The 26934-nt window shown below is 44.6% G+C and overlaps 2 protein-coding genes across 2 annotated transcripts in view; one reads left to right on the forward strand and one right to left on the reverse strand.

Moving 5' to 3' along the window:
• LOC137625345 (uncharacterized) overlaps positions 1-26934 on the forward strand; it is a 544968-nt gene that overhangs the window by 304065 nt on the left and 213969 nt on the right. The window lies entirely within an intron of this gene.
• On the reverse strand, positions 614-24462 carry LOC137625342 (uncharacterized). Its single transcript, XM_068356183.1, has 4 exons — positions 24411-24462; positions 19499-19681; positions 6851-6988; positions 614-4505 (listed from the first exon to the last, which is right to left on the reverse strand). Exons 2-4 carry the CDS (start codon positions 19562-19564, stop codon positions 687-689), a joined length of 4023 nt encoding a protein of 1340 aa, XP_068212284.1. The 5' UTR covers positions 19565-19681; positions 24411-24462; the 3' UTR covers positions 614-686.

Genomic DNA, 26934 nt, shown 5'->3' on the forward strand with positions numbered 1-26934 from the left:
AATGCTATCTTAAGAGGTCTCAGCGCTTCAGACCTGAGCATCAATGACTAAAATGTAAAGCAGAATGATTGGCCTTCTGCTTTTCTTTCTTTTCCCTTCGTTGGGAAGGGGGACAGAAATTGCCGTTGTGCTGCACTGGATGTCGGATGCAGGGAAGCATCATACTCTTAGGAGGTTGGTGGAGTTATCACCTTTGCTCTTCGCTCCTGTACAAAGCCAGGTGCATTGATGGTTCCATAGAAAGTTAAACCAACCCGATATTGGTTCACGGGGACATCTGCATTCCTGAGGATGTCTCTCCTATTAAAGGTCAATTGTTTTTTGCAGGAAAAAATAAATTTTTAGCAATTTGTATTTTTCCTAAGTATACAGACCTGAGTTCTATAAGTCACGCTTCTCACCTCAACCACCTTGCAACTCCCAGGCCTAAAGGTCAGAAGTGCTAGAATTTCTGACTGAGGGGTGCTTCGGGGTTTCCGTTCACCACCTGTTGGTATTTATAACTATCTAGTTAAATTCCAACGGCTGTTTCAGCTTTGCTGGAGTCATACTCTTATCAATGGACTCAAGGTTTTTATAGTTAGGAAAAATCCAAATTACTTTTAAAAATTGTAATATTATCAACATCTAACTTTTTACATCTATACATTCACCATCAAATTGAAATTTTACAGTTATATAAAATGTTATTTCTGTCTAGGTGGATGTTGGTATGAATTTTCTTGCATATTTGCTCTCAATATATCATTGTTATATTGTACATTTGACATATAAACTGGGGTAGATAGAGTAGATGTTTGAGAATTATTTTGAGATCTATTATCTAAAAGAGAATCTTGCTGTTGTGGCTGTCCTACGACAACCGAGTGCAGCTGTGGGTTGGGAATGTGATGAGTCTGCTGCTGCTGTGGCAAAGACCTTGGGTGCTGAGTCTGTGGCATTGTGCCACTTATCTGCTGCGTCTGAGGCATCCCACGGGGATGCTGGACCGAAGGGATAGCCTGTGTTTGCTGTGCCTGGGCCATTATTACTATGTGCTGCGGTTGGGTTATTTGATGAGAGGGAGACATAACCACGGAGTGAGGATGTGTCAGACCACCAACCATCTGTGGCTGAGATATGGCAACGTGGGGCTGCGGAGGAACAGCTCCCGAATGCTGGGACTGGGTCAGCACGCTTACGTGTTGCGACTGGGCCATAGTGACCGCGTGAGGGTGAGACTGGGTCACGTGCCCTGTGTGAGCCCCTTGAGTAATGCCACTTGAATGTTGTGTTTGAGCTAGAGAGGCGGAGTGGGGCTGTGGCTGAGACATGTCAAGGAAACTGCTTGCACCGAGTGTTTGCTGTGTCAGAGTATTATTTGGCATTAAAGATGTCGTCTGAGACTGAGCATAAAGTTCCGTTTTCTTATCGGACATAAAACAAGCAGCTCTAGGCTCCGGAAGTGTGTTGAGACTATGAGGATTCCTACCATCTGCCGTATCTGTGTTGCACTTTTTACTTTGGGGGACAGAAACTGATGAAGTATTGGCAACCTGACAAAACCCAGGCGAGTTATGCTTGGCAATGTGACGAGCAAGGTCAGACTCCCTTACGTACAATTTATTGCAGATATGACAGCGATGTGAGGGGGATACTGAAGGCTGTGGGTGCCGTTTCTGATGAGCTGTCAAGAGTTGGTGGTTGAGGAATTCTTCTCCACAAATACTGCACTTGAAAGAATTCTGCCGCTCGTGAGTCAGGACGTGCCTCTTCAGACGACTAGGTGTAGCGTACTTCTTGTTACAGATGTGACAAGCTGGGAGATCATCGGATTTGCCTGAATTCTCGTGCAGGCGTTGGTGTCGCCCCAGTGAATCCTGGGAAGTGAAGTGACGGCCACAAACAGAGCAGACAAGTTCTCCAGTGTGTGCCTTCATATGAGCACGTAGCTTATACTTAGTGACATACAGACGACCGCACACATTGCAGGCCCAGGGACGAGCTCCGGTGTGTTGTGCTTTGTGCGTGTCCCTCGTAAACTTGAGGGCAAAAGTCTGACCACAAATGTCACAAGCAAAGGGCTTATTAGTGGCATGAGTTGCCAAATGTGCATTTAAATCGCTTTTCACTCCAAACCCCTTGTGGCAGACGTAGCAGGAAAACCGTTTCTGGTCAGCCGGAGTGTGACATTTTAGACAGTGGTCTTTCAAGTACGCAGATTTGGTGAATGTTTTGCCGCATGTATTGCAAACCCAGGGTCTCTCCCCTGTGTGGGTCAAGTGATGCTGCTTCAGTTTAATCAATCGACCGTAAGTCTTTCCACAAACGACACACTCCACCCGTTTCCCTCCAGCACACCTTCGAATCTCAAACGGAGTTTCCATGGGTTGGTTTCCTGCATAATTCATGGAACTGGAATTGGTTTTCACAGGGTTATGAAGAACAAGATCTTGACCCCTCTGAAGGTCAGTTAGGCCCTGAGCTGCTTGGAGATCGGCAGGATCCCGGCCACAGTGACGGACTTCCTCAGAATCCGGGCAATTTAGCCCTGGATTGTGGCTGGGATGGTTTTGTCTAGCTTCATTTGGTTTCATACAAAGCATACTGGCTGGGGCCAAACCATGGCTGTTCGATGAAGGCGGAGCAAAGATTTGTGTCGTAGGCGGTGGTACCGAGTTCGTTAAGGAATTATCATTATCTGATGGTTCTACAGTATTGGCGGAGGGGCAGACAGAAGTCATGTGCGTTAGGGGACGAGTCTGCAAGGACACTTCGCTCTCTCTCCCGGCTCCTTGATGCATTTCACTCTTAGACTTCAAAGCTGCAGCAGACGCTTCGGCTTCTCTTGCAGCTTGAGCTGCCCGCTCCACTCTCTGCTTGAAATTAATCCGGTCGTCATCGTCACTACTTGACGAGGAACTTGATGAAGACGATGAAGAGCTACTCGAGGTCACGGAACTAGAATCATCATCGCTGTCTTCTTCACCGTTATCATCATGGTATTCGTTATGCTGTTCATCACTCCCAGATTGTGCTACTTTTTGATTGGGAGCTACAAAGTTTTCGGAAGTGCTGCTTTTATCTTTCATGAAAGAATAAAAACCAAACTGAATGTCGGTAGTTTCCAAGGTTCTTTCCTTCTGGTTTAAGACTGGTGTCTCTGCTGGAAGTCCGTCATTTGCATTACAATCTACATCCTCTTGCAACAAACTCTTGTCACCTTCTGCTGGAGCATCTCTGGATAAACTTTCACTCGTTTCTTCCTCATGAATAACAAGAGTACAGCTGTTATCACCATCGATACTCTCTTCACTTATGACTGTATCTAATGGTGTTTCACTATTCATTTCACAAACATCACTACGAGGAGTTTTGTCTGAAACTCCGGACTCGTGACTCGCGCGGCTGTGGTCTAAATCCAAGCTGATATCACAGCTGTTAGCCTGAATTTCATTTTCACTTAAATTATCGTCATTTGTACCATCACGATCAACATCACTGTCTAAAGAATCATTTGGGGAACTGACATTGCTTGTCGAATCATTCACATGATCATCTATGTGCGCAGAATCATTTGTTTCATCGGTAGTGATTTTCCCACTAATAACTAATTCATATTCGCTTTTCCCATCACTACTCATTTCAACATGCTTGAAGTCGTTCTTCGCAGTAACGCAGGATTCTGGCTCGGCCTCGGTTAAGTCCTCTTCCCTCTCCACGTTCTGATTATCTGAATCTTTTTTATTTGAAAACTTTTGAGGAAACTTATTAGAAACACTCATCATATCATCTGAGGTACTTCTACTAACGGAGTTACTCTCCAAGCTGTCATTGATACTTTTAACATTTTTTACCTCAGTATTTTCACGATGTCTTTTCAATAACCTCAAGTTGGTTCTTGATTTCCTTGTTCTCTTTCGGCTTCTTTTCCCTTTAACTTGCGTCTTCTCTAAGCCTGATTTCCCTGTGTTTGCCTCCCTGTCAGAGTCCTGCAATATCTTTAATGCGCACTGTGCTCTCGTGCTTTCGTGACCCTCGTCGGACAATCGATCGGGAAAGTCTGCATTCTGTTGCACCAAAGGAGACTTGGAAGAAAATGGATCAGGATCCTCATTATCCTCTGAGTTCTGTGGAATTTCCGTGGGAGATAAATCGTTATTTTCCTCAGCTACGTCATCATTACCACAGACGGAACTGTAGCCCTCCTGGTAGTCATCATCTTGTACATAACTTTCGCTGTTAACACTGTCATGTTGATAGGAGTCTTCATATTGCCCTTCGCTCTCTCTACCCGATTTCCCATCCATTTCCTCTTCATTCTGACTCTCCTGTTCCCCCCCTTCCGGATACACGTCGTCGACGGTGGAGGCGAGTAGAACGTAGCACTCGCCCTGCACCCACCGCACGACTGTCCCTGAAGTGTATCTGTGGATGTCGCTATGCTGGGGTTCAGGTAGCTGGGAATTATCCCATCCACAACTGCAGCTGTCGCCTTGTACTTCATGACTCAGTTCGTCCAGCTTCTGTGAAGGAGAAAATACACAAGTCAAGTCGGTTGCAGAGCAGCAAACAAAACACTACAATTGAAAATTAATGCAGAAAGCAAAATATTTTGTTATAATATTTATATTTCAATGATATAAACCACTTCTAATTGCCTTAGTCACTTACTTAAGCTATATAAAGCAATGGTTTGTTCTTCCTTTGACCACAAAAACCTTTCAGATTTCGAGTTCAGTAGATACAATTTAGTTTAAATAAACTTTATACATATGGAATTGAAAAGAAGTGGAGAATTTATTTGTATTTTGTGAGATCATACTTTAGTTCAAAGGCATTGGAGAGGGCGCATCAGGCAACAGACCCCCTAATGTAGGGATAATGGTGGGGAAGAAGAAGAAGATACCTACTATAGTCCATTTCTTTTAGCGATGCATATTTGCACCGACTCGCGGCGGTGCCCTTTTAGCTCGGAAAAGTTTCCTGATCGCTGATTGGTTAGAATTATCTTGTCCAACCAATCAGCGATCCGGAAAGTTTTCCGAGCTAAAAGGGCACCGCTGCGAGTCGGTGCATATATGCATCGCTAAAAGAAATGGACTATAGACGATAATACTCCAATTAAAACAAATTTAAAAAGTAAATTGTATTTTCCTAGCCATACAAGCCTAAATCCTTTACAATAGGGAATGTCTTCAGCAGTGGTGGATTGGCTATCAAAATTGTTGACGAGTCAGTTAATGATAGGTGGTGAGCACGGGTAAGTAGCCCTGCCCACTCCTGTGAAACCACTCGCCACTTTTGATTTTGTTTGGGGGTGGGGGGGGGGTTAAGGTGGGAAATTTAACTTTAATGGACTTTGGTTTGTAAAGCTATGAAAAATATAAGTTACTTATAGAAAAAACTTTCATCCTTTAAAATAGAGAGACTCGTTTATTAGTGAGAAAAGTTCCCCTAGAACCAAACTATACTCTGTCAAACTCTTTTAGATTGCTGTGGTGAGGACAGATATCGTACAATGCGAATTTTGTTATGGTAATCATAGAATTAAGAAATCTATTGAAATAGTTTTATTTTTTTAAATGTAGTGCTTAGATTTTAACAGATATCTTTAATATATCTTATTTCATCTATTAATGGTTAAAAACCAAAACTTTTAAGACCTGAATATCATGACATCCACATTCATAACAGGACTAATGGGAAGCACAGTACTCAGTCCTAATATACTGTATAATGCCCTTATTGCCATAGGAATGACATTCCATTCTAAAATTATTGGTTTCTTAAAGCTTGGAATATGGAGCTCAGATGAGGGCCTCATATGTGAAACCATGGTTTCTGAATATAATAGAATAGGGTAATTATAGGAGATGTGAACGGCCACTTGGGAATTAGTAGGGAAGGGATAGAGAGAGTGCATGGAGGTTGGGTTGTGGGTGAGAGAAATGATGGGGGAGAAAGAGTGATTGATTTTGCATTGGCTTTTGACCTAGCAATGATTAACACCTTCTATGAGAAAAAGATTAACAGACTGATTACTTACAGTAGCGGTGGCAGGGAGAGCCAGATGGATTTACTGCTGTGTAAGAGAGACCATCTGACGGAAGTTAGATGTAGACAAAGACGAAGAAGAAGATGTCTGAAGGCAACTGATACGTGTCTCATATTGCCATGCAGTCCATGTATATTCCCAGACATTAGACGACACCGGCGAATGTAGGACATATTGGTCCTAGATTTAGCTCAATATCTCCAGACAGAACAAGAATTAAAATCAATAAAAAATGTCTTGTCATTCTTGAAAACAAACTTAACAATAATGACAACAAAAACATCATGTATACGAACATATATAAAGTGACTCGTACACCTCTTAGACTTAAGACAAAATGTCAGATGAAACTGGTCATCATAGCAGAATTGACACACCATGCAAGACCAAGTACCCTTATCCTCCAGGATAGCCATTTTAATTGATGGGTGAACAGTAATGATGGTTTTGAAAATGAATAAAAGGAAGATAAAGAAACAGATAAGGTGAAGGCAACCTCTTAATAAACCACCAGTTATCTACGGCCCTTGTATTAAGCCTGCCCAACACACCCTTTGAAAAAACTAAAAGAGAAATAAGATAGAATAGTATGCCTGAGTGTACCCTCAAGCAAGAGAACCTTCCATGTTAACAATTTAAAAGCTGTTTCAGCTCTGCTGAAGGCAACACAGTACAGTACTCCGATTTAAAGGACAAAAAGTTTGTATTCTCGTTGGAACAGATAACTTTCAAAGACTACTGGATTAAATATCATTACTAGATCATCTTCAAAAATAATTCCAATCAATAATAAATTTAGGAAATTATCCTTACCTTTGCTAACAAATATAACAAAGAATGGAATCCGTAGAGAAGATGGCCTGAGAAGTTTTCGTCATCGTGCATGGACAGGCTGACATTCTGAAGCATCATTTCCAGGCCCCACGATTCCACAATACCATCTGCTGCAGCCTGGAAAGTTGGGAGAGTCATCAAAATTCTTTGCAGATTAAACAACCGATTCCATACTCCTTAATTTTAAGCCCATCAATAAATTAACCCTTTTACCCCCAAAGGACGTACTGGTACGTTTCACAAACTCATCCCTTTACCCCCATGAACGTACCGGTACGTCCTTGGAAAAAACTGCTATTTACATTTTTTTTTTGCATATTTTTGATAATTTTTTGAGAAACTAAAGGCATTTTCCAAGAGAATGAGACCAACCTGACCTCTCTATGATGAAAATTAAGGCTGTTAGAGCAATTTAAAAAAAAATATACTGCAAAATGTGCTTGAAAAAAAAATAACCCCTGGGGGTTAAGGGTTAGAAAGTTCCAAATAGCCTGGGGGTAAAAGGGTTATGCAATATATAAAATAGACTGCATATCATGAATAAAATCATGATGTTGTGATGCACAAATAAAATGCATTTCAAGATATTAAAAAGCACTACAATAAAAACACATTAAAACTAGACAAAATAAAAATATGTCTATCATCTGATATCTGCCATCTGAGTAATGATTGCATAACTATAAAAGTTTTTGAAATCTTATGAGATAATAAAAATAAGAATTTTAAAATAATTTGTATTTTTTCTAAGCATACAAACCCGAGACAACATCGGCAAACCTGACATGCACGTTAAAGACTTTCAACAAGATGAACGTTGCTGATCACAAGGTGGAAGATAAACCCCACCCACCTGACAAGCAGAGCAGCCTTCACTTTGACCTTTGACTAGGAAAACTACAAATTACTTTAAACCTTCTGATTTGTTCCTACACATAATAAAAACCAACAAATCTTAAACAGGAGACTTATCAATAAATTTGAGGAAGTTCCTATGACCAAAACTGGCTTGGTTAACTGACCCAAGAAATATCAATGAACTATTGTCCTAAGAGGAGCGTAGGTCAGGATTCCCATCAGCCCCCTAACCTCCGTGCATAGGGATGCAGACGGAGTTAAGGTAGGCCGCTACTAATAGGCAAGTCAATGAAGAATCTATATCCATTGAATATTTGTCCAATGTATAGGCATATGATTAATGGATGTAAATACAACGGGTTCATCGTCCGCCTTGCTCGGAGGAGAGGGGGGAACAACTTTAAATACAACAATTGTAAAGAATAGTCACTCCAGTGAATAGCTTACTTGCATCTAATGTCTGGTCCAATTCATAATGATATGACTGCTGCATCCCAAGAGAGGGGGAAGAAGAAAAAAATTGCTTATATTCTTACATTCCATTCTAGATTTATATCAAAATTGCTATCCAGTCAAGATGCTACTTGTCCTGTGAGCTGGGCACACCTCCACCTGTTAAGTGGCTACCACCGCTCCCAGGGGAAAGGGTATCCAGTTACCTGTTGGTACGTTCCTAAAGGTAGTGGCCAGTAAAGGTCGTCTGATGTTTTCAGAGTCAGGTCTTCATAACCTGTGCCACTGACAGATTCTTCCGGAAGGCTACAGTGAGCCTTCAATCTCCAGGAACCGTCTACTTGCTCATCCTCCGGGGAGTAGGAGCATCCCGATCAAGAAAGAGACAGAGTTTTCGGAGACTGGTCTCTTAACCTACGCAGAGCTTAGAAAAAGTCTCTGGTGCTCAGGTCTGAAGCACTGAGTTCTTTTGAGGTAGCCTCTCACCACCCTCACAGGACAAACGTCCTGCAATCTCCCCGAGTCTATTAAAATGGTTGTCTGTTGGAAAGACTCTCGCTGCTGCCGTATCAATTAAAATCCTCAGGTACTCTGTCCTTTTAGACTTAAGACAAGATTAAGTCTGTCTCGATTCTGAACCAACTGTCTCCTTGAAGATGACAAGATTAGCCAATAGTCAAAATTCCTCAGACGATGAATATCGTTCGAATAGGCCCAAGCTGAGACTAGCGTGAACACTTGAGCAAACACCTGGGAAGTGATAAACTACTCCATCTAGGAAGAAGGTACTTGCTGCTTGATCGATAGACAGATGCCTGGAAATATGCGTTTTTCAGGTGATAGAAAGTAAGAAGTCCCCTTTCCTAATAGCAGCCCAAGCTGTGCTTGCTGCTTTCATCTTTAATAGTGTTTGTAGAACAAACTTGTTCAATGATGAGAAGTCAATCAACGGTCCCCATCCTCACGTCAATTTCTCCAACAGGAACAGTCAACTTAAAGCCAGGAGACCCGTCTTGGATGACTTCTAGGCTCTAGTACATTCTTGCCTGATATCGCTGACACCTATGCTAGCACCAGAAACTTCAGTGATCGCAGAAGGTACGTCTGAAACATCATAACAACTTGAGCGAGTAGAGAGAGACAGTTGATGAATGGGATACAGTATCATGTCTGGAGGGCATCTACCACCCATTGTTGCAAAGTTGCCCAATGGCATCCCCTCTAGAAGTAGCTGGAGAGAGAAAAGGGGAATGTCCTTCCCTTACCTCCCTTCTTGGCTCAGCCAGAGCGAGGTTGAAAGGGAGACGGATTCTTCCCACCCTTCTTCAAAGAATAAGGAACATGAGTGGGCTTGGATTTCTTTGAGGTCATCTCCTTTTTTGCTGCCAGTCTTGAGCAGATGACAGAGAGGCTCCAGATTTTGAGGGCTTAGAAGGATGTTTACCCCTATAAGTCATTGCCTGTTGGATGAGGGAGTCATGGCTCAGTTTCCATCATTTCTCCACCGTCACCTCGTCATCCTGTTGTGAGAAAAAAGATGTAGCATTCAGTAATAATGAGTTCCAAAGTACAAGGGAACTTTCAGTCCCATACGGTTTGAGAAGCAAGCTGCTACTGCACCGTTTGAAAACCCAGTTTGCCAACTGTCTTGCTAAGAATGTGACTTCCATAGCTCCAGAAAAATTGATGGCTGTGAACTTCTTCCTCAGGTCATCTGAAGGAAGATGGGACATCACGAAGTGGGCCACCGCCATTGACCAATAGTCTTTCCGTGATGTAGATTGAAGGTTCACCATTGATGCCGATTTCATCGTGGATTTGGAGTATCTTCTGGGATGTAGAATCTCTGCTGTCCACACAGCGGTGGATGAAGAACCTTATCGGACTGGCTAGGCCACAAAGAATTCTTCGGTCCTGCTATCTGGAGGTTTACCTTGTTTAGAGCTGCTAAGTCTATCAATAGAAGACCTAATGATCTCAGATGATGCCTCACTGAGCTCGATCAAGCTCCCGAATCAGTGCCAAGACCCTGAGGAAGATCGACTCCATCTCAAGGTTGTCTGTCTCAGCATGCAGAGGACTGATCTGGAGTGGAGGAGTCTTGGGGATACCGAGAAAATTTCCTATCAGCTCAGGGTTCTGCGAGAAAGGAAGAGATCTCTACCGACTTAGCATAAGAGCAATCGGGGTCGGTAGTTCTCAAACCAAGCAGCGGAAGTACGACTCGTCCCCTTAATAGACTCACTCTGCAAACACTAGTGATGTCCTTATAGGTATCAGGCTTGCTCTTGGACTTGGCATCTTTGTGCTCTGATCAGGGGTCAGAAAAACTCAATCTGAACCTGAGGAGGAATCACTTGTAGTAGAATGTTCTTTCTTGGAGTATTTCTGGGGTCATGCTGCTCCTTATTCTGAGGCATCAGGAGAAGAGACTTCCCTCCTCCATTTGGAAGAACAAGGAATCTTCTCCATTGCCTTGGATCGAGGGGTCTGAAGGCTGGATGTGCTCTCTGAAAGAGTCCAGTCACCAAGACACCAAGACTTCTTAGAGGAAGTGGAGCATTGTCGGTCAGACCGGTCCTTACTGGTCTTTGCCGACAGAGTTCATGAGGAAGACTTTACCATTTCCATCTACATTCCTTAGAATGTGATGAGCAACACCGAGGAGATCATTTGCTAGAGCATGCTCATGGCCGTGGTGCTCGAGCACGTTTATCGTCAGATTGGGGTGATCGTGAGTAAGTTCAGGAGGAACACCACTTACAGGACTCGTGTAATGACCAGAAAGTCTGCGATCACCACTCCGAACGAGACTTGAAAGCATGAGCCTTACTGTCTTGTGGGAAGGGTGACCGAGTGGTCAGCGACTTTCTATTTCATGGTGAATGAGAGGTACAAGTATGAGACTCCTTGTCCCTCAAAAGAGAAGAGTGAGAAGCTTTGGAACTCCTTGCGCGTAGAGAACGAGAACAAGACATTTGCGACGATCATGCTTGTGGAGACCCAGACCAAGTGGATTGGTTGGGTGTTTATCAGGCCCTTGGTTTATCATTCGAATCTCATGAGAACGAACAGGGGGGCCTTTCTCTTTCCGCTGAACAGGCAATTCTAGGGGAACGAACGAGTCAGAAGCGTTAGCTGACACTTCCTTCTTACTAATGGCTTGCATCTAGTCATCTAAGCATCTCAGATGCCCTATGATGCCGAGGAATTGCTCTTAGACTTCTTCAACCAACTGCACAGAAGGTCACTCCCTATATTCTTCACATGGGGATGACTGTGTACACTCACAACCCCTGCAAAAACCACAAAACACTTGAAACTTGGGGGTCCACCTCACCAGCGGTCTTCTTTGCCAAGGCGTATTCACATGTCTGCCCTGGGGTAGACATCACAAACCAAACACACACTCACTGAAATGAAAAGGGAAAGCAATTAAGAGTTCAAACAACCAAGTCGGCGAGTGCAGCAATACATGTCTGTACTCGGCTGTGGCCGAAGTCAAAGGGTGGGTTGCCTTGCCTGACGGGTAGCAAGCCTGGCTGGGACTCCATGGAGAACCTGTCAGCAAGGCCTCAGGTGGACGTGGAGTTGGAAAGGGTGCTTCAGCGAAGAGTACGAGACCTGCTGGCAGGAATAGCACTCCAAAGGCTAGGAGAGGAAGGTCGTGGCTAACCCCCTGAGGAGGCAGCTGTAAGTTCTTACTGTGCCCCAAGCTTAGGCACCTCTACGAACTGTTCCTAAGAGGGGAGGGACCTCCAAGCCAAAAGGAAAGCCACAACTGACGCAAAGTCTCAAGCAAACTAGACTCCCCTAAGGTTGGGGACACTGCAACTTCGGTAGGAGAAGCGCAGGGTCCTTTGCACCTGAGGGTTGTCCGAGGGTCAAACGGTCACCACTCTTGCTCGACCACCCTCCGGAAGAGGCTGAATGAACAAATTTAGCGGGGAGGGAACAAGGCGCTGGAGAAAGAAGTCGGGATTTCTTCGACTTCAAGGAAGAACCTGAAGGCGAAGAATCCTTTTTAGATTTCTTGCGTCGCCTACCATACCTCTTCCACTAGGAGGATGGCCACTCCCGACACTTTGCAGGGAGAGGCCTGAGTGCATGAGAGTCGTCGGCACGCAAAGCGAAGGTTGTGAGAAGCAGCCTCCCAAGCTAACATAAAAGTGCCACAAGAGCAGCCAGCTATACCAGGGCAAACTCACATGCTAGCAGTCCTTGTAGACCAGGTAATCCTGCAGAGAAAAAAACAAAATGAGTTTACGGCGAGGTAAATATGTTATTTTCATTAGTAAAATAAATTTTTGAATATACTTACCCGTTGATCATGTAGCTGCAGCTCTGCTGCCCGACAGAAAAAACCTACGGGCGGAATACGCCAGCGATCGCTATACAGGTGGGGGTGTACATCAACAGCGCCATCTGTCGAGTAGGTACTCAAGTACTTCTTGTCAACAAAGAACCAATTTTCTCCTCGGTCCACTGGGTCTCTATGGGGAGGAAGGGTGGGTCCTTTAATTCATGATCAACGGGTAAGTATATTCAAAAATTTATTTTACTAATGAAAATAACATTTTTCAATATTAATCTTACCCGTTGATCATGTAGCTGATTCACACCCAGGGGGGTGGGTGGAGACCAGCATACATGTTAACATTAGAAGCTAAGTATTCCGTATTTCATTTTAGCAGTTATTCAAAATAACAAACATAAAATTAATAAGTACCTGGTAAGGAAGTCGACTTGAACAATTACTCTGCCTTTTTAAGTACGTCTTCCTTACTGAGCCTCGCGATCCTCTTAGGATGCTGAGCGACTCCTAGGTGCTGAAGTATGAAGGGCTGCAACCCATACTAAAGGACCTCATCACAACCTCTAATCTAGGCGCTTCTCAAGAAAAGAATTTGACCACCCGCCAAATCAACCAGGATGCGAAAGGCTTCTTAGCCTTCCGTACAACCCAAAAACAATAAAAACATTTCAAGAGAAAGATTAAAAAAGGTTATGGGATTATGGGAATGTAGTGGTTGAGCCCTCACCTACTACTGCACTCGCTGCTACGAATGGTCCCAGGGTGTAGCAGTTCTCGTAAAGAGACTGGACATCTTTAAGGTAAAATGATGCGAACACTGACTTGCTTCTCCAATAGGTTGCATCCATTACACTCTGCAGAGATCTGTTTTGTTTGAAGGCCACTGAAGTTGCGACAGCTCTAACTTCATGTGTCCTTACCTTCAGCAAAGCATGGTCTTCCTCATTCAGATGAGAATGAGCTTCTCTAATCAAAAGTCTGATGTAATAAGAAACTGCGTTCGTCGACATCGGTAAAGCAGGTTTCTTAATAGAGCACCATAAAGCTTCTGATTGTCCTCGTAATGGCTTCGTACGTCTTAAATAGTACTTAAGAGCTCTTACTGGGCATAGTACTCTCTCTTGTTCGTTTCCAACCAAACTGGACAGACTTGGAATCTCGAACGATTTGGGCCAAGGACGAGAAGGGAGTTCGTTTTTAGCTAAAAAAACCAAGCTGTAAGGAACATGTAGCCGTTTCAGATGTAAATCCTATGTTCCTGCTGAAGGCGTGTATCTCACTGACTCTTTTAGCTGTTGCTAAGCAGACGAGGAAAAGAGTCTTCAAAGTGAGATCTTTAAAAGAGGCTGATTGAAGCGGTTCGAACCTTGCTGACATCAGGAACCTTAAAACCACATCTAAGTTCCAACCTGGTGTGGCCAACCGACGCTCCTTTGAGGTCTCAAAAGACTTAAGGAGGTCCTGTAGATCTTTGTTGTTGGAAAGATCTAAGCCTCTGTGGCAGAAGACTGCTGCCAACATGCTTCTGTAACCTTTGATCGTAGGAGCTGAAAGGGATCTTACCTTCCTTAGGTGTAAAAGGAAGTCAGCTATCTGAGTTACAGAGGTACTGGTTGAGGATACTGAATTCGCCTTGCACCAGCTTCGGAAGACTTCCCATTTTGACTGGTAGACCTTGAGAGTGGATGTCCTCCTTGCTCTGGCAATCGCTCTGGCTGCCTCCTTCGAAAAGCCTCTAGCTCTTGAGAGTCTTTCGATAGTCTGAAGGCAGTCAGACGAAGAGCGTGGAGGCTTGGGTGTACCTTCTTTACATGCGGCTGACGCAGAAGGTCCACTCTTAGAGGAAGAGTCCTGGGAACGTCTACTAGCCATTGCAGTACCTCGGTGAACCATTCTCTCGCGGGCCAGAGGGGAGCAACCAACGTCAACCTTGTCCCTTCGTGAGAGGCGAACTTCTGCAGTACCTTGTTGACAATCTTGAACGGGGGGAACGCATAAAGGTCTAGATGGGACCAATCCAGAAGAAAGGCATCTATGTGAACTGCTGCTGGGTCCGGAATCGGTGAGCAATAATTTGGGAGCCTCTTGGTCATCGAGGTAGCGAACAGATCTATGGTGGGCTGACCGCACAAGGCCCATAGTCTGTTGCAAACATTCTTGTGAAGGGTCCATTCTGTTGGGATGATCTGACCCTTCCGGCTGAGGCGGTCTGCCATGACATTCATGTCGCCTTGAATGAACCTCGTTACTAGAGATATGTTGCGATCTCTTGACCAGGTGAGGAGGTCCCTTGCGATCTCGAACAACGTCATCGAATGAGTCCCTCCTTGCTTGGAGATGTACGCCAAGGCTGTGGTGTTGTCGGAGTTCACTTCCACCACCTTGCCTAGAAGGAGGGACTTGAAGCTTCTCAAGGCCAGATGAACTGCCAGTAGCTCCTTGCAGTTGATGTGCAGTGCTCTTTGATCCGAATTCCACGTGCCCGAGCATTCCCGACCGTCCAGTGTCGCACCCCAGCCCGTGTCCGATGCGTCCGAGAAGAGAAGGTGGTCGGGGGTCTGAACAGCCAGTGGTAGACCTTCCCTGAGCAGAATGTTGTTCTTCCACCAAGTCAGTGCAGACTTCATCTTCTCGGAGATAGGAACTGAGACCGCTTCTAGCGTCATGTCCTTTCTCCAGTGAGTAGCTAGGTGATACTGAAGGGGTCGGAGGTGGAGTCTCCCTAACGCGATGAACTGGTCCAGCGATGAAAGCGTCCCTATCAGACTCATCCACTGTCTGACTGAACATCGGTTCTTCTTCAGCATGCTCTGGATGCATTCTTGGGCTTGACTGATTCTGGGGGCCGACGGAAAAGCCCGAAAAGCTTGACTCTGAATCTCCATACCTAGATATACTATAGTTTGGGATGGGACGAGTTGGGACTTTTCCATATTGACCAGGAGACCCAATTCCTTGGTCAGATCCAGAGTCCATTTTAGATTCTCCAGACAGCGACGACTTGACGCAGCTCTTAAAAGCCAGTCGTCCAAATAGAGGGAGGCTCTGATGTCTGCTAAATGCAGGAATTTGGCAATATTCCTCATCAGTTTGGTAAACACTAGAGGTGCCGTGCTTAGGCCAAAGCACAGGGCTTGGAACTGGTATACCACCTTCCCAAAAACGAACCTTAGAAAAGGTTGGGAATCTGGGTGGATGGGGACGTGAAAGTACGCGTCCTTTAGGTCTAACGAGACCATCCAGTCTTCCTTCCTGACCGATGCTAGAACCGACTTCGTCGTCTCCATGGTGAACGTCTGCTTGGTGACAAAGACATTTAGAGCACTGACGTCTAGCACCGGTCTCCACCCTCCTGTCTTCTTCGCCACTAAGAAGAGACGGTTGTAGAAGCCCGGGGATTGATGGTCCCGGACTATGACTACCGCTCCCTTTTGTAGCAAGAGAGACACCTCTTGCTGTAAAGCTAGCCTCTTGTCCTCCTCTCTGTACCTGGGAGAGAGGTCGATGGGAGTTGTTGCTAGAGGGGGCTTGCGCAAGAATGGAATCCTGTACCCCTCTCTGAGTAACTTCACAGACTGTGCGTCTGCACCCCTGTTCTCCCAGGCCTGCCAGTAGTTCTTGAGCCTGGCTCCCACTGCTGTCTGAAGAAGGTGGCAGTCAGACTCTGCCTTTTGAGGACTTGGAACCCTTCTTCTTGTTGCCACGTTGACTAACGGCACGAGTACCTCCTCTGCTGAAGGTTCTGCCACGAAAGGGCGGAATGAACCTAGACGCTGGTGTGTCCATCCTAGGTCTAGGCACGGAAGGTAAAGCTGTGACTTTACGTGCGGATGACGCCACCAGGTCATGAGTGTCTTTCTGGATCAACGAGGCGGCAATCCCCTTGATCAACTCTTCAGGAAAGAGACACTTCGATAGCGGAGCAAACATCAGTTCTGACTTCTGACATGGGGTGACTCCCGCCGACAAGAAGGAGCAAAGGTGATCCCGTTTCTTGATAACTCCAGACACGAAAGAAGCCGCAAGCTCGCCAGACCCATCCCGTATGGCTTTGTCCATGCAGGACATGATGAGCATGGCAGATTCCTTATCCGAAGGGGAGGTCTTCCTGCTCAACGCTCCCAAACACCAGTCCAGGAAGTTAAAGATCTCGAACGCACGGAAAACTCCCTTCAAAAGATGGTCCATGTCCGAAGAAGTCCAGCAAATCTTGGAGCGTCTCATAGCCAGTCTGCGGGGAGAGTCTACCAGACTTGAGAAGTCGCCCTGGGCAGAGGCAGGAACTCCCAAGCCGAGAACCTCTCCCGTGGCATACCAGACGCTAGATCTGGAAGCAAGCTTGGCCGGGGGAAACATGAAGGATGTCTTCCCAAGTTGCTTCTTGGCCTGCAACCACTCTCCCAGTACCCTTAAAGCTCTCTTGGACGAGCGAGCGAGTACGAGCTTCGTAAAGGCAGGAGCTGCTGACTGCATGCCTAAAGCGAACTCAGAGGGAGGTGAGCGTGGAGCTGCAGACACAAACTGGTCCGGATACAACTCCTTAAACAGGGCAAGGACTTTCCTAAAGTCTAAGGAGGGAGGCGTAGTCTTGGGTTCATCTATGTCGGAGTGTTGGTCGTCCAAATGCGCAGCTTCGTCGTCATCAGAGATTCCTTCATCCGAATGCTGAGGAGGAAGCGGCAAAGGAGGAGATAAAAGCTGAACGGCTGAATCCGGCAGCACGGGTGCATGCGTAGCTGCACTGGATCCAACATCATGCCGCTGTTGGTCAGTCTGAGAGCTGGCAACAACCAAAGCGGAGTGGTGGTGCGTGGTGGGGACCACCGTGGGTTGCGGAGACTGACGCACCGCGTCAAAACACGGCAGCTTGACTCCACCTTCCTGCTGATGCGGTAGCTCACGCACGTCAACGGAGGGAGCCGCACGTCGGCTAACGTCAACATGCGTCTGGCAGGGTCGACTGCGCATAGGTGGTGGAGCTCTCACAGCCGGAGCGTGGGAGCAGGCAGCCGCAGTGTCAGCTGGGCGCACAACCGTGGCAGGTTGTAGGCTAACGGGTGCAGCGTCAACCTTCTCAGCACGATACTCCTGCATGAAGGAAGCTAGCTGAGTCTGCATAGACTGCAGCAAAGACCACTTAGGGTCTACAGCGGCTGGTGCGGCAACAGACGGAGTGATTGCCTGCTGCGGAACCACTCTACCTCTCTTGGGAGGTGTGCAGTCTTCGGAGGACTGCGGCGAGTCCGAACTGACCCAGTGGCTACACCTGGGCCGTTGGACTCGCTCGGAAGGGACCTTGCGCTTGAGAGGTCGTGAGACCTTGGTCCAGCGTTTCCGTCGAGAAACTTCTTCCGCAGATGAGGAAAGAATGGGCTCACTCGTCTGTTTGTGGGTGGGACGATCTCGGCAAGATACGTCCGAAACCACGGAGGGAACGTCTGTCCGCTGATCAAGGCCTGTCGAACCCTTTGGTCGTACGACATTGCTTCTCCCCTGGGCTTGGGAGCTTGCAAGAGGTCCCGGACTGGGAGGACGACAGGCACGAACAGACGCACCCTCATGCGTAACACTGACACTTTTCACTGCACTGACACTCACTTCACTTCCCACTGCACTTTTATCTTTCAACTCCCTGACGTCAGCCATGAGTTGATTGCGGTCATTCGCTAATGACTCAACTCTCTCACCAAGAGCCTGAATGGCACGCATCATATCCGCCATCGAAGGTTGATGAGAGCTAGTAGGAGGGTCGGGTGTAACCACTACAGGGGAAGGAATAGGTTGTGGGGCATGGGGAGAGGAAAAATCAATAGAGCGAGACGAAATCCTCCTGATCCTATCCTTCTCTAGCCTACGTGCATACTTAAGGAATTCTTGAAAATCGAATTCCGAAAGCCCAGCGCATTCCTCACATCGATCTTCCAATTGACAGGCTTTACCCCTACAATTGGAACAAACGGTGTGCGGATCGATAGAGGCCTTCGGAAGACGCCTAGAACAGTCCCTAGCGCTACACTTCCTGTACTTGGGGACTTGAGTAGGGTCAGACATCTTGAATTAGTCAAAGGGGGGAAATCCAAAATCTATCCAAGTCGTCAACAAATAATCCAAAATCTAATCAATGAAAGTGAGAAAGTATTGAGGATAACTTCTGCACAGCGAAAGCTAATAACTAGAGAGAATACTTCACCAAATAACGTGAAAATCAACTCCAGAAAACAACAGCGTATCAAGTAGGTCTTGCCGGTGGCACGACAGAGAGAAAATTGGTTCTTTGTTGACAAGAAGTACTTGAGTACCTACTCAACAGATGGCGCTGTTGATGTACACCCCCACCTGTATAGCGATCGCTGGCGTATTCCGCCCGTAGGTTTTTTCTGTCGGGCAGCAGAGCTGCAGCTACATGATCAACGGGTAAGATTAATATTGAAAAAAATGGGTTTACAGGAGAGCTAGATGACACTTTTTCACTCTACCAAGCCAAAAACAAAATGTGACTGAGTGTGTGAACGGGGTGGTCGGTCTATCCCACGCGAACTAGCGGAACGTTATTAACACCTTGTGTCAATAGTATAAGGCTAGATTTCATGTATGCTGCAACAATATATCCATAGTAAAGCGCAAAGGGTTTGTATGTGCATAGGAACAAAGTAATTTTAACCCTTTTACCCCCAAAGGACGTACTTGTACGTTTCACAAAACTCATCCCTTTACCCCCATGGACGTACCAGTACGTCCTTGCAAAAAAATGCTATAAAAAAACATTTTTTCATATTTTTGATAATTTTTTGAGAAAATTCAGGCATTTTCCAAGAGAATGAGACCAACCTGACCTCTCTATGACAAAAATTAAGGCTGTTAGAGCAATTTAAAAAATATATACTGCAAAATGTTCTGGGGAAAAAATAACCTCTTGGGGGTTAAGGGTTGGAAGGTTCCAAAGAGCCTGGGGGTAAAAGGGTTAATCAATTACATCCAACCAAACTGACATAATACATTACCAGTCTCAATAAGTCCTGAAAGTGCTCACACACTTCTATGAGCGTTGGCAAAACTGTTCCAGCCATGGCTGCCAGTCATCAGTCTCTTCTGGGATAAAGATTTTCACCGACATTCCTCCTTCGACGGCACTGAGTCCATCAACTGGAACCAGGTCAAGCCGTGTCTTGCCATGGTTGAAACTGCTGGAGATAAGAATAAAATTACGCTAGAAGGCAATACAGTAGAGTAATCCAAATTATAACTACAATGGACTCTTCACAATATGAGAAGTATTTTTTTGAATAAAAAAAATAAGCTACGCTAAACTTACTTGTAATTAGAGCTTTATGAAAGTCATACAGTTCACATAATCTTTATTGCACGTACTGTATACAGTGGTTTTCATATAATATGTCAAGATTTTAACCTTATTCTTTTTAAAATAAAGACTATAACAAATTTCGAAGCAATTATTAATTTTCCTAACCATACAAACCTAAGCATTTTACTAAGGATACCTGTATATTGATCAGGCGTAGCTGGAAACTAGCCATAAAACTAGCAGAACTGCTGGATCTAAAGGCAAAGGGGAGGGATCACTATCTAAGGTGTCGTAATACTTCAGCTGTCATACGAGCAGGGGAGGAGGTAAGCGCAATGAATGTCCTGTTCTCAGAGAGCTTAAAGTCCCAGCAACTTGGGAGAAGACATTCTTCCGGGCTCCTCTTAGCATCATAGACCAGGGCAACTGAATCATGGTTTTGTCAGTTCTGGGGTCCTGGCAATAAAAGTCTAGAACTGTGTCTTTCCCCTCTGGTGGGGGAATAGGAAGGATTGCCCAGATTGTTGATCTTCCTTATGCTGGCTAAGACCTGCATGAAAGAATGATCCGATTCTCATTACTCTAATGCCATAGCAGCCATTGGCAGCGCTCCATCAGAGTGAGGCAAAACTTACAACTAATCTGGCTGGGTCAGGTTCATCAACAGGGTCCCTTGCAGAGGCCTGAGACCTAGATGGGAGATTCTGCGCCACCGGTAACACCGAGCCTGGAACTGAACCTAACCCCTGCTAGTCCTCAGGCAATGGGTATCGCCTGAGGGAGGCATATATTAACTGCGTTCTCTTCTCCTTTTGGTCGGTTAGGCAGGGATAAAACCAAGTTTTTCCCAAATGGAATCTTGCCCAGAATGGGAGACCTTCGAGTCGAGGTATCTCTGGTACCTAGACGACCGCTCAGGAGAAGGAGCACAAGGCACATCTGGAAGAGGAGCAAGCCTCGCGGCAGTACTCTTATGCATGTGATCCACAAGCAGATCGGAACTCCTAGGGGAAACTGACACCACAAGAGGGATAGGAATTGGCATAGCCGAAACTTATTGATGGTGGAGCTGTAACTGGTTTGCTAACCACTTGTTTCACATCCATAACGAGTTCTCTGAATCAAGGCACGTCCTCCGTGAAGAAAGGGACAGCCGCAGAAACCCCTACAGGCGAGTATTGTTGCTTCTCTTGACAAGTGATTCGAATTACGCATGCATGTGCAGCTAGAGAAGTGGGCAGACCTTCATCAGCAGGAGGAGATTACATGTCCACCTCACTAGCACATGATGGGCAAGTGTGTGCCGACGCATAAGACTCTCCTCCTTTACTAGGGCCCGTTCGTCCGTGAGCCATAGCACCGTCAACGGACACAAACACTTGTCAGGGAACCTGCAAGAGGTCGACGAGTTGCTTTGCGTACTTCTACTGGAGAAGGTACACATTCAAAGGGAAGCGAGCAAGGCTGAAGGGGTTTGTATGCGAACACACGCTGCCATCACTCGCAAACGTAAGAACAATCAGGCTCTATCCCGTAGGGAGTAGTAGCCTGAGGCAATGACCCCAAAGGATCTAGTCTCACGAAACTCGTTGTGCCCAAGAGGCATGATGAAAAGGGGCTACACCCACAAGCGGATGGTAGCCGACACCATCTGGAAGCAGCAAAGCGCTGGAGCGAGGCACAGACGAGTCTAATGCCCATTTACGAGGTACTCTAAAACCAATCAAGAAAAGCCCTTTCGTATCGTCGAGAAGCCCTACCTACCTCGTAGGGTGAAGGAACAGCACGTTTCTCCTGCTGAGTGTGCTCAGCATGCTGGCATGCTCACCTCAGGGAGATTGCAAGCCTGGGGACTGTGGGGAGACCATGCCAGCAACTCCTCAGGTAGGCAAGAAGTTATGGAGGACACTTCAGTGAGGGGCACGAGACTTTCTGGGGGGGGGGGGGGAATGCCACAATAGAGGCTCGTGGTTGGAAACCTGTGGCCAAACCCTGCACAGGCAAATGTTCACTCCCACTGTGCCCAAGCTTCAGCACCTCCAATAGCCATTCCTTCGCGGGGAACCTGAGATCACCAACGAAGGACAAAGTTGACACATGGCATCAAAAGAAATAGAATCCCCTTCAGACATTGGTGCTGTCCCTCTGCACCTGAGGGTTGCCCTGGTGTCAAATGATAATCACTCTTACTCGTTCGTTTTCCAGAGAAGACCAAATGAGCAGAGTCAGCTGGGATTGGATGAGACACCGGAGTAAGAAGTCAGGATTTCTTTGACCTCAAGGATGACCCCAGGGGAGAAAAATCCCTTTTAAGCTTCTTCTTTCATTGCCTACCGTACCACTCTCACTAAGAGGATGGCCACAACCAACAACACATTTGGTGAGTGTGTGAGCAGGGTGATTGGTTTACCCCCCATAACTAGCAGAGAGTCGACACCTCGCGTTAAAGCTACTCTGAAAACATATATCTATAGTAAAGAGGTTAGGATTTGTATTCGTGTAGGATCAAACCTATTTTTGACTTAAAAAATAAAAAAAGGTCTTTAAGTTTTCAAATATTTAAAAGATAATCATTTACTGTGCAGTAAAGAAAAGTTTCGGTAAGATGCAATAGGTTCAATATATTACAGTGGTACAATACAGCACTTTAAAAGTACAGTACAGTGCAATGTAATATGGATTACACTTGTGTACGTTACAGATATCAAAGTACTGTATAATAAACATGGTCCTCTTTCTCTTTATATTAAGACTCATGGATTTCATCTGGATTCCAAATAGAATTGAAATTATAAATCTGTAATAACTGCCACAACCAAAACTTCAAACACATACTGTATACTTTAACCTAACCTACGATATCGCAGCTTGACCAATACACGCACAGTATATCTTAGCCTGACCTGAAACCCTAAATTGGGGTGTATGTACGATAGCGGCCACCTGTATGAATTATTACAGTATATCTAACTTAGAATATGGCAGTGTAATGGGGGTAGCCCCCCTTAGGTTAAGTAGGTAAGGACACAGCTAGTTGGTTAGGTTAGGGGAGAAAGTTTAGGTTAGTTAATGTCCATTTCTGATCAATGCGTGAGGAACTGGGCGCTGATATACGAAGGCTCCCCTAAACCTAAGCGAGGATGCCATAGGATGAATAAGGTTGTTGATATACAAAGGCTCTGAGAGCAACATGATGTTTCTATATTTATGAATGATGGAGCACGGATTGGATTTATATATCTAGGTCATACAGCCAAGCACTGGGAACTGTGAGACCATTCAGTGCCAAGGTGTTACTGCCGGTGTGACGGTCTGAACAATCCCCCGGTCTCAGAATTCTCCTTGACATTGTATAATGGTTCTTTTCCGCCATTAGCTCGCTTCGCTCGCATGAAAATAAAACATCAAGCTTGTATGTACTGGCAAGCGGTAATGTTGAGCTGCGCACGGTAACATTACAGGAAATAAAACGTTAACCTCGTATGCATTGGCAAATGGTAATGTTCGCGCATGCGCAGATTATCAAGGAGAATTCTGAGACCGGTGGGTCGTTCAGGCCGTCACACCAGTAAACCCTATAGATGTGGTATAAATCCAGAGTTGAGACTTAGTCCTAAGGTAAGCTACGGTTATGATGGCCTAAGTTGGGTCACGGATCCTAGGCTAGCTTAGGTGGAAAACCTTAAGTTAAGGGGTGTTCATGAGTATGTTTCCCTTTTAAAATATGGGAGCCTTTGTAGTTTATGGGGACACGCCGAGAAAAATGGACAACTAACCCAAACTTCCACCCTTAACCTGACCTACAAGCCGTGTCCTTACCTTCCTAATGACCTAACGGGGGGGCGTTAGACCCCCCAACCACTGTCGCTATCATACAAACCCCTAGTAGATCCCAGATCACACCCCATAGCTGGTGTGACGGTCTGAACGATCCCCCGGTCTCAGAATTCTCCTTGATAATCTGCGCGTGCGCGAACCTTACCGTTTGCCAGTGCATACCAGGTTGTTTTATTTTCCTGTAATGTTAGCGTGCGCAGCTCAACATTACCGCTTGCCAGTACATACGAGCTTGATGTTTTATTTTCATGCGAGCGAAGCGAGCTAATGACGGTAAAGAACCATTATACAATGTCAAGGAGAATTCTGAGACCGGGGGATCGTTCAGACCGTCACACCGGGGCAAGCCCTCGAACCTCCTTCTTGAGCTGAACTTAGAAAATATAAAATAACTTCATATTATGGTATATCAGATCATAGTAAAGCACATCTTCCCCATAAGGAAAAACGATTGGGCTAGTAATAAGAAAGAAATCGCCCTGTCCCGATAAACTACATTCACCACAAACTCTGTAATTGGTATTAATTCTGGCCTTAAATAATTTGGGAAAATAATAATAGATAAAATATTCCAATATCGGTAGTCGAGGGAAAAAAGCTTGCCGTAGAATCTACAATCTTTAATGCTCTAATAACACTTTATTCACACTTATATACATCATATTTATATATATCTGAGTGATTATCAAAATCACATTTGCTTATATACGAGTGATAATTAACATCGTTAAATAGGTTAAATAATAAACAACATAAAGGGAAGAGTTTCTTACTACTGTCAGAGTCCAATCGCCTTTGTTTACATTTTGACTTTCAGGGTTACCAACTCAAATATCACATCATACTGCAGTGTTGCCAACTAATCAAATTCTTATGTTATTATTATTATTATTATTATTATTATTGTTGTTGTTGTTGTTAAGCTACAACCCTAGTTGGAAAAGCATGATGCTATAAGGCCAGGGGCTCCAACAGGAAAAATAGCCCAGTGAGGAAAGGAAACTGGGAAAAGTAAGATGAACTATAAAAACTTTAACAAAACAAGTGGAAGAGAAATAAGATAGAATAGTGTGTCTGAGTGCACCCTCAAGCCAGAGAACTCTAACCCAAGACAGTGGAAGACCATGATACAAAGGCTATGGCACTACCCAAGACTAGAGAACAATGGTTTGATTTTATAATGTCCTTCTCCTAGCAGAGCTGCTGACCATAGCTAAAGAGTCTCTTCTACCCTTACCAAGAGGAAAGTAGCCACTGAACAATTACAGTACAGCAGTTAACCCCTTAGGTGATGAAGAATTGTTTGGTAATCTCAATGTTGTCAGATGTATGAGGACAGAGGAGAATCTGTAAAGAATAGGCCAGACCAGGGATGGGGTACCTGCGGTTTTTTGGGCGCATATGGTCTTCTGGAGCCTAGACCATCAAGTGCGGCCTTCTACGGCCTTTGATATATGTACAGTATGTGTAGTATATTTCTGCTTTGACACTGAATATTGTGTTTGAAATCATTCTACTGTATGTACACCCATACATATATGTACACACAGACAATAGGAAAGTTGTGTTCATTGATGTACCCCCCAGAGAATGGAAGCAATTTTCCCTTGAATTCAATGAATCCTAACTTTATACAATTAGCAGTTTTTCCTTGTCAGCTGCAACAGCTGTTGTAGCTGACAAGGAAAAACTGCTAGTTGCAGTGAGTGATTTAACGTATGATGGACGTGAGAGTTCCTGTTTTGTCCATCTCCTCACTGTGATCTATGTTAGTTTTAGATGAGTCAATAGGTTCCAGATTTTGAGCATAAACGTATTTCATTTTTGCTTTCACTGATGAGTTTTGATTGTATGAAAAACAGCTTCCCTTACGTAACCTTAACGCAAGAACAAGAGGAACAGACATTTTAACAACTTCCAAAAGAAATGTCACTAAGGAGGACTGAATTTTACTTCCTTATTATAATAATTTATGCACTGGTGGTGTTCCAGCTATGATGGCAAAAAACTAGGGACTTATTGACCATCTTAAGGAAGCAAATAATTGATTTTTTTAGAATGAAAACAGCTAAGTGTGTTTAATCAGATAAATTTTTTCACTGGGATGTTGAATTTCTATGAGATGTGATTATTCAAAAAGTACCTACTTGCCAATATAAAATATTTGAAAAGGTTATATTGTTGATATTTATAAGCTATCTTTTCCAAAAGATTAATAATATTTTATTTATCACTTCAATACAAAGAACCTACTTGCTTAACTAAAGTAATTTGAAAATGACATGCTTTCGATATTATTCATTTACTTACGGTAGTTTGAAAACTACCCGAACTTGAATGAAATATTTTAAAATTTAGTTTTCAATATAATTCATTTACTAATTAGTTGTATAAAAGTACTTAATTAAAACATTTGAAATTGTAATGCTTTAATTTTTTATAAACCCGTCATTCTTTCTTTAGATTACTAATAAATTACTTTGAGGATAAAATAACCAACAAAATTCTATGCGGCCTTAAGGAGCATTGAGGAATTCCAAGATGGCCTTCATCCAAAATAAGGGTTCCATGATATTCTAGAACATAAACTAGTTAGCGCACAGCTCGAAGACTTAAGGTACCCTGACACTTGCACGACTTTTTGCCAAGAATTTATCGTGGCAAGTCGTGACATTTTATGGCACGTACTGGAAAATTAAAAAAAAAAAAAACCTCGGAATCACAGCTGACCTGTCCACATTGACACGAACTGGCACGACGAGTTCCCGCATAGTTTGCGCATAATTTGCGCACTTCCCGCATTGTCTTACCGAGTTCACGAACAGTTTGCGCATAGTTCACGACTCGGTCACGAAATTTTGTCGTGACCAAAATTTTGAACATTTCATAATTCTCGTCACGACATGCCACGATGTCACGACGGGTTTACGAACACTTCACGCCAGTTCACGACGAGTTCACGCCATTTCACGACTCGAGTCGTGACAATGCGTGCCACAAATTCGTGCAAATGTCAGCCTGGCTTTATGGAAAGAATAATGATGGGAATAACACCAAGAGGCAGAAAAAGAGCAACATGAATACGCGAGCAAACTAAAGAAGAGTATATCTAATATGATGTAGAAAAAGAAATGGACATGGGCAGGACATATATTGAGAATGGCAGATGGTAGATATGGACATTAAGAATACCATAATGGGTCCCTAGAGATTGCAAAAAGAAGCAAAGGAAGGGAAAGAAGACGATGGATTGACGTGCTAAGAGAATTTGTGGATATTGCCTGGCATAGAAAGACC

This window comes from Palaemon carinicauda, chromosome 32 (assembly GCF_036898095.1).
Source record: "Palaemon carinicauda isolate YSFRI2023 chromosome 32, ASM3689809v2, whole genome shotgun sequence".
In the NCBI taxonomy this organism is placed as follows: domain Eukaryota; kingdom Metazoa; phylum Arthropoda; class Malacostraca; order Decapoda; family Palaemonidae; genus Palaemon; species Palaemon carinicauda.

Excerpts from the sequence above, each read along its gene's own strand:
- LOC137625342 (XM_068356183.1), bottom strand. The coding sequence starts at position 19,564 with ATGGCTGGAACAGTTTTGCCAACGCTCATAGAAGTGTGTGAGCACTTT. Across the intron at positions 6,989-19,498 it reads TTCAGGACTTATTGAGACTG|GCTGCAGCAGATGGTATTGT; the intron begins GTAATGTATTAT and ends CCAACTTTCCAG. Across the intron at positions 4,506-6,850 it reads TGTTATATTTGTTAGCAAAG|AAGCTGGACGAACTGAGTCA; the intron begins GTAAGGATAATT and ends TCTCCTTCACAG.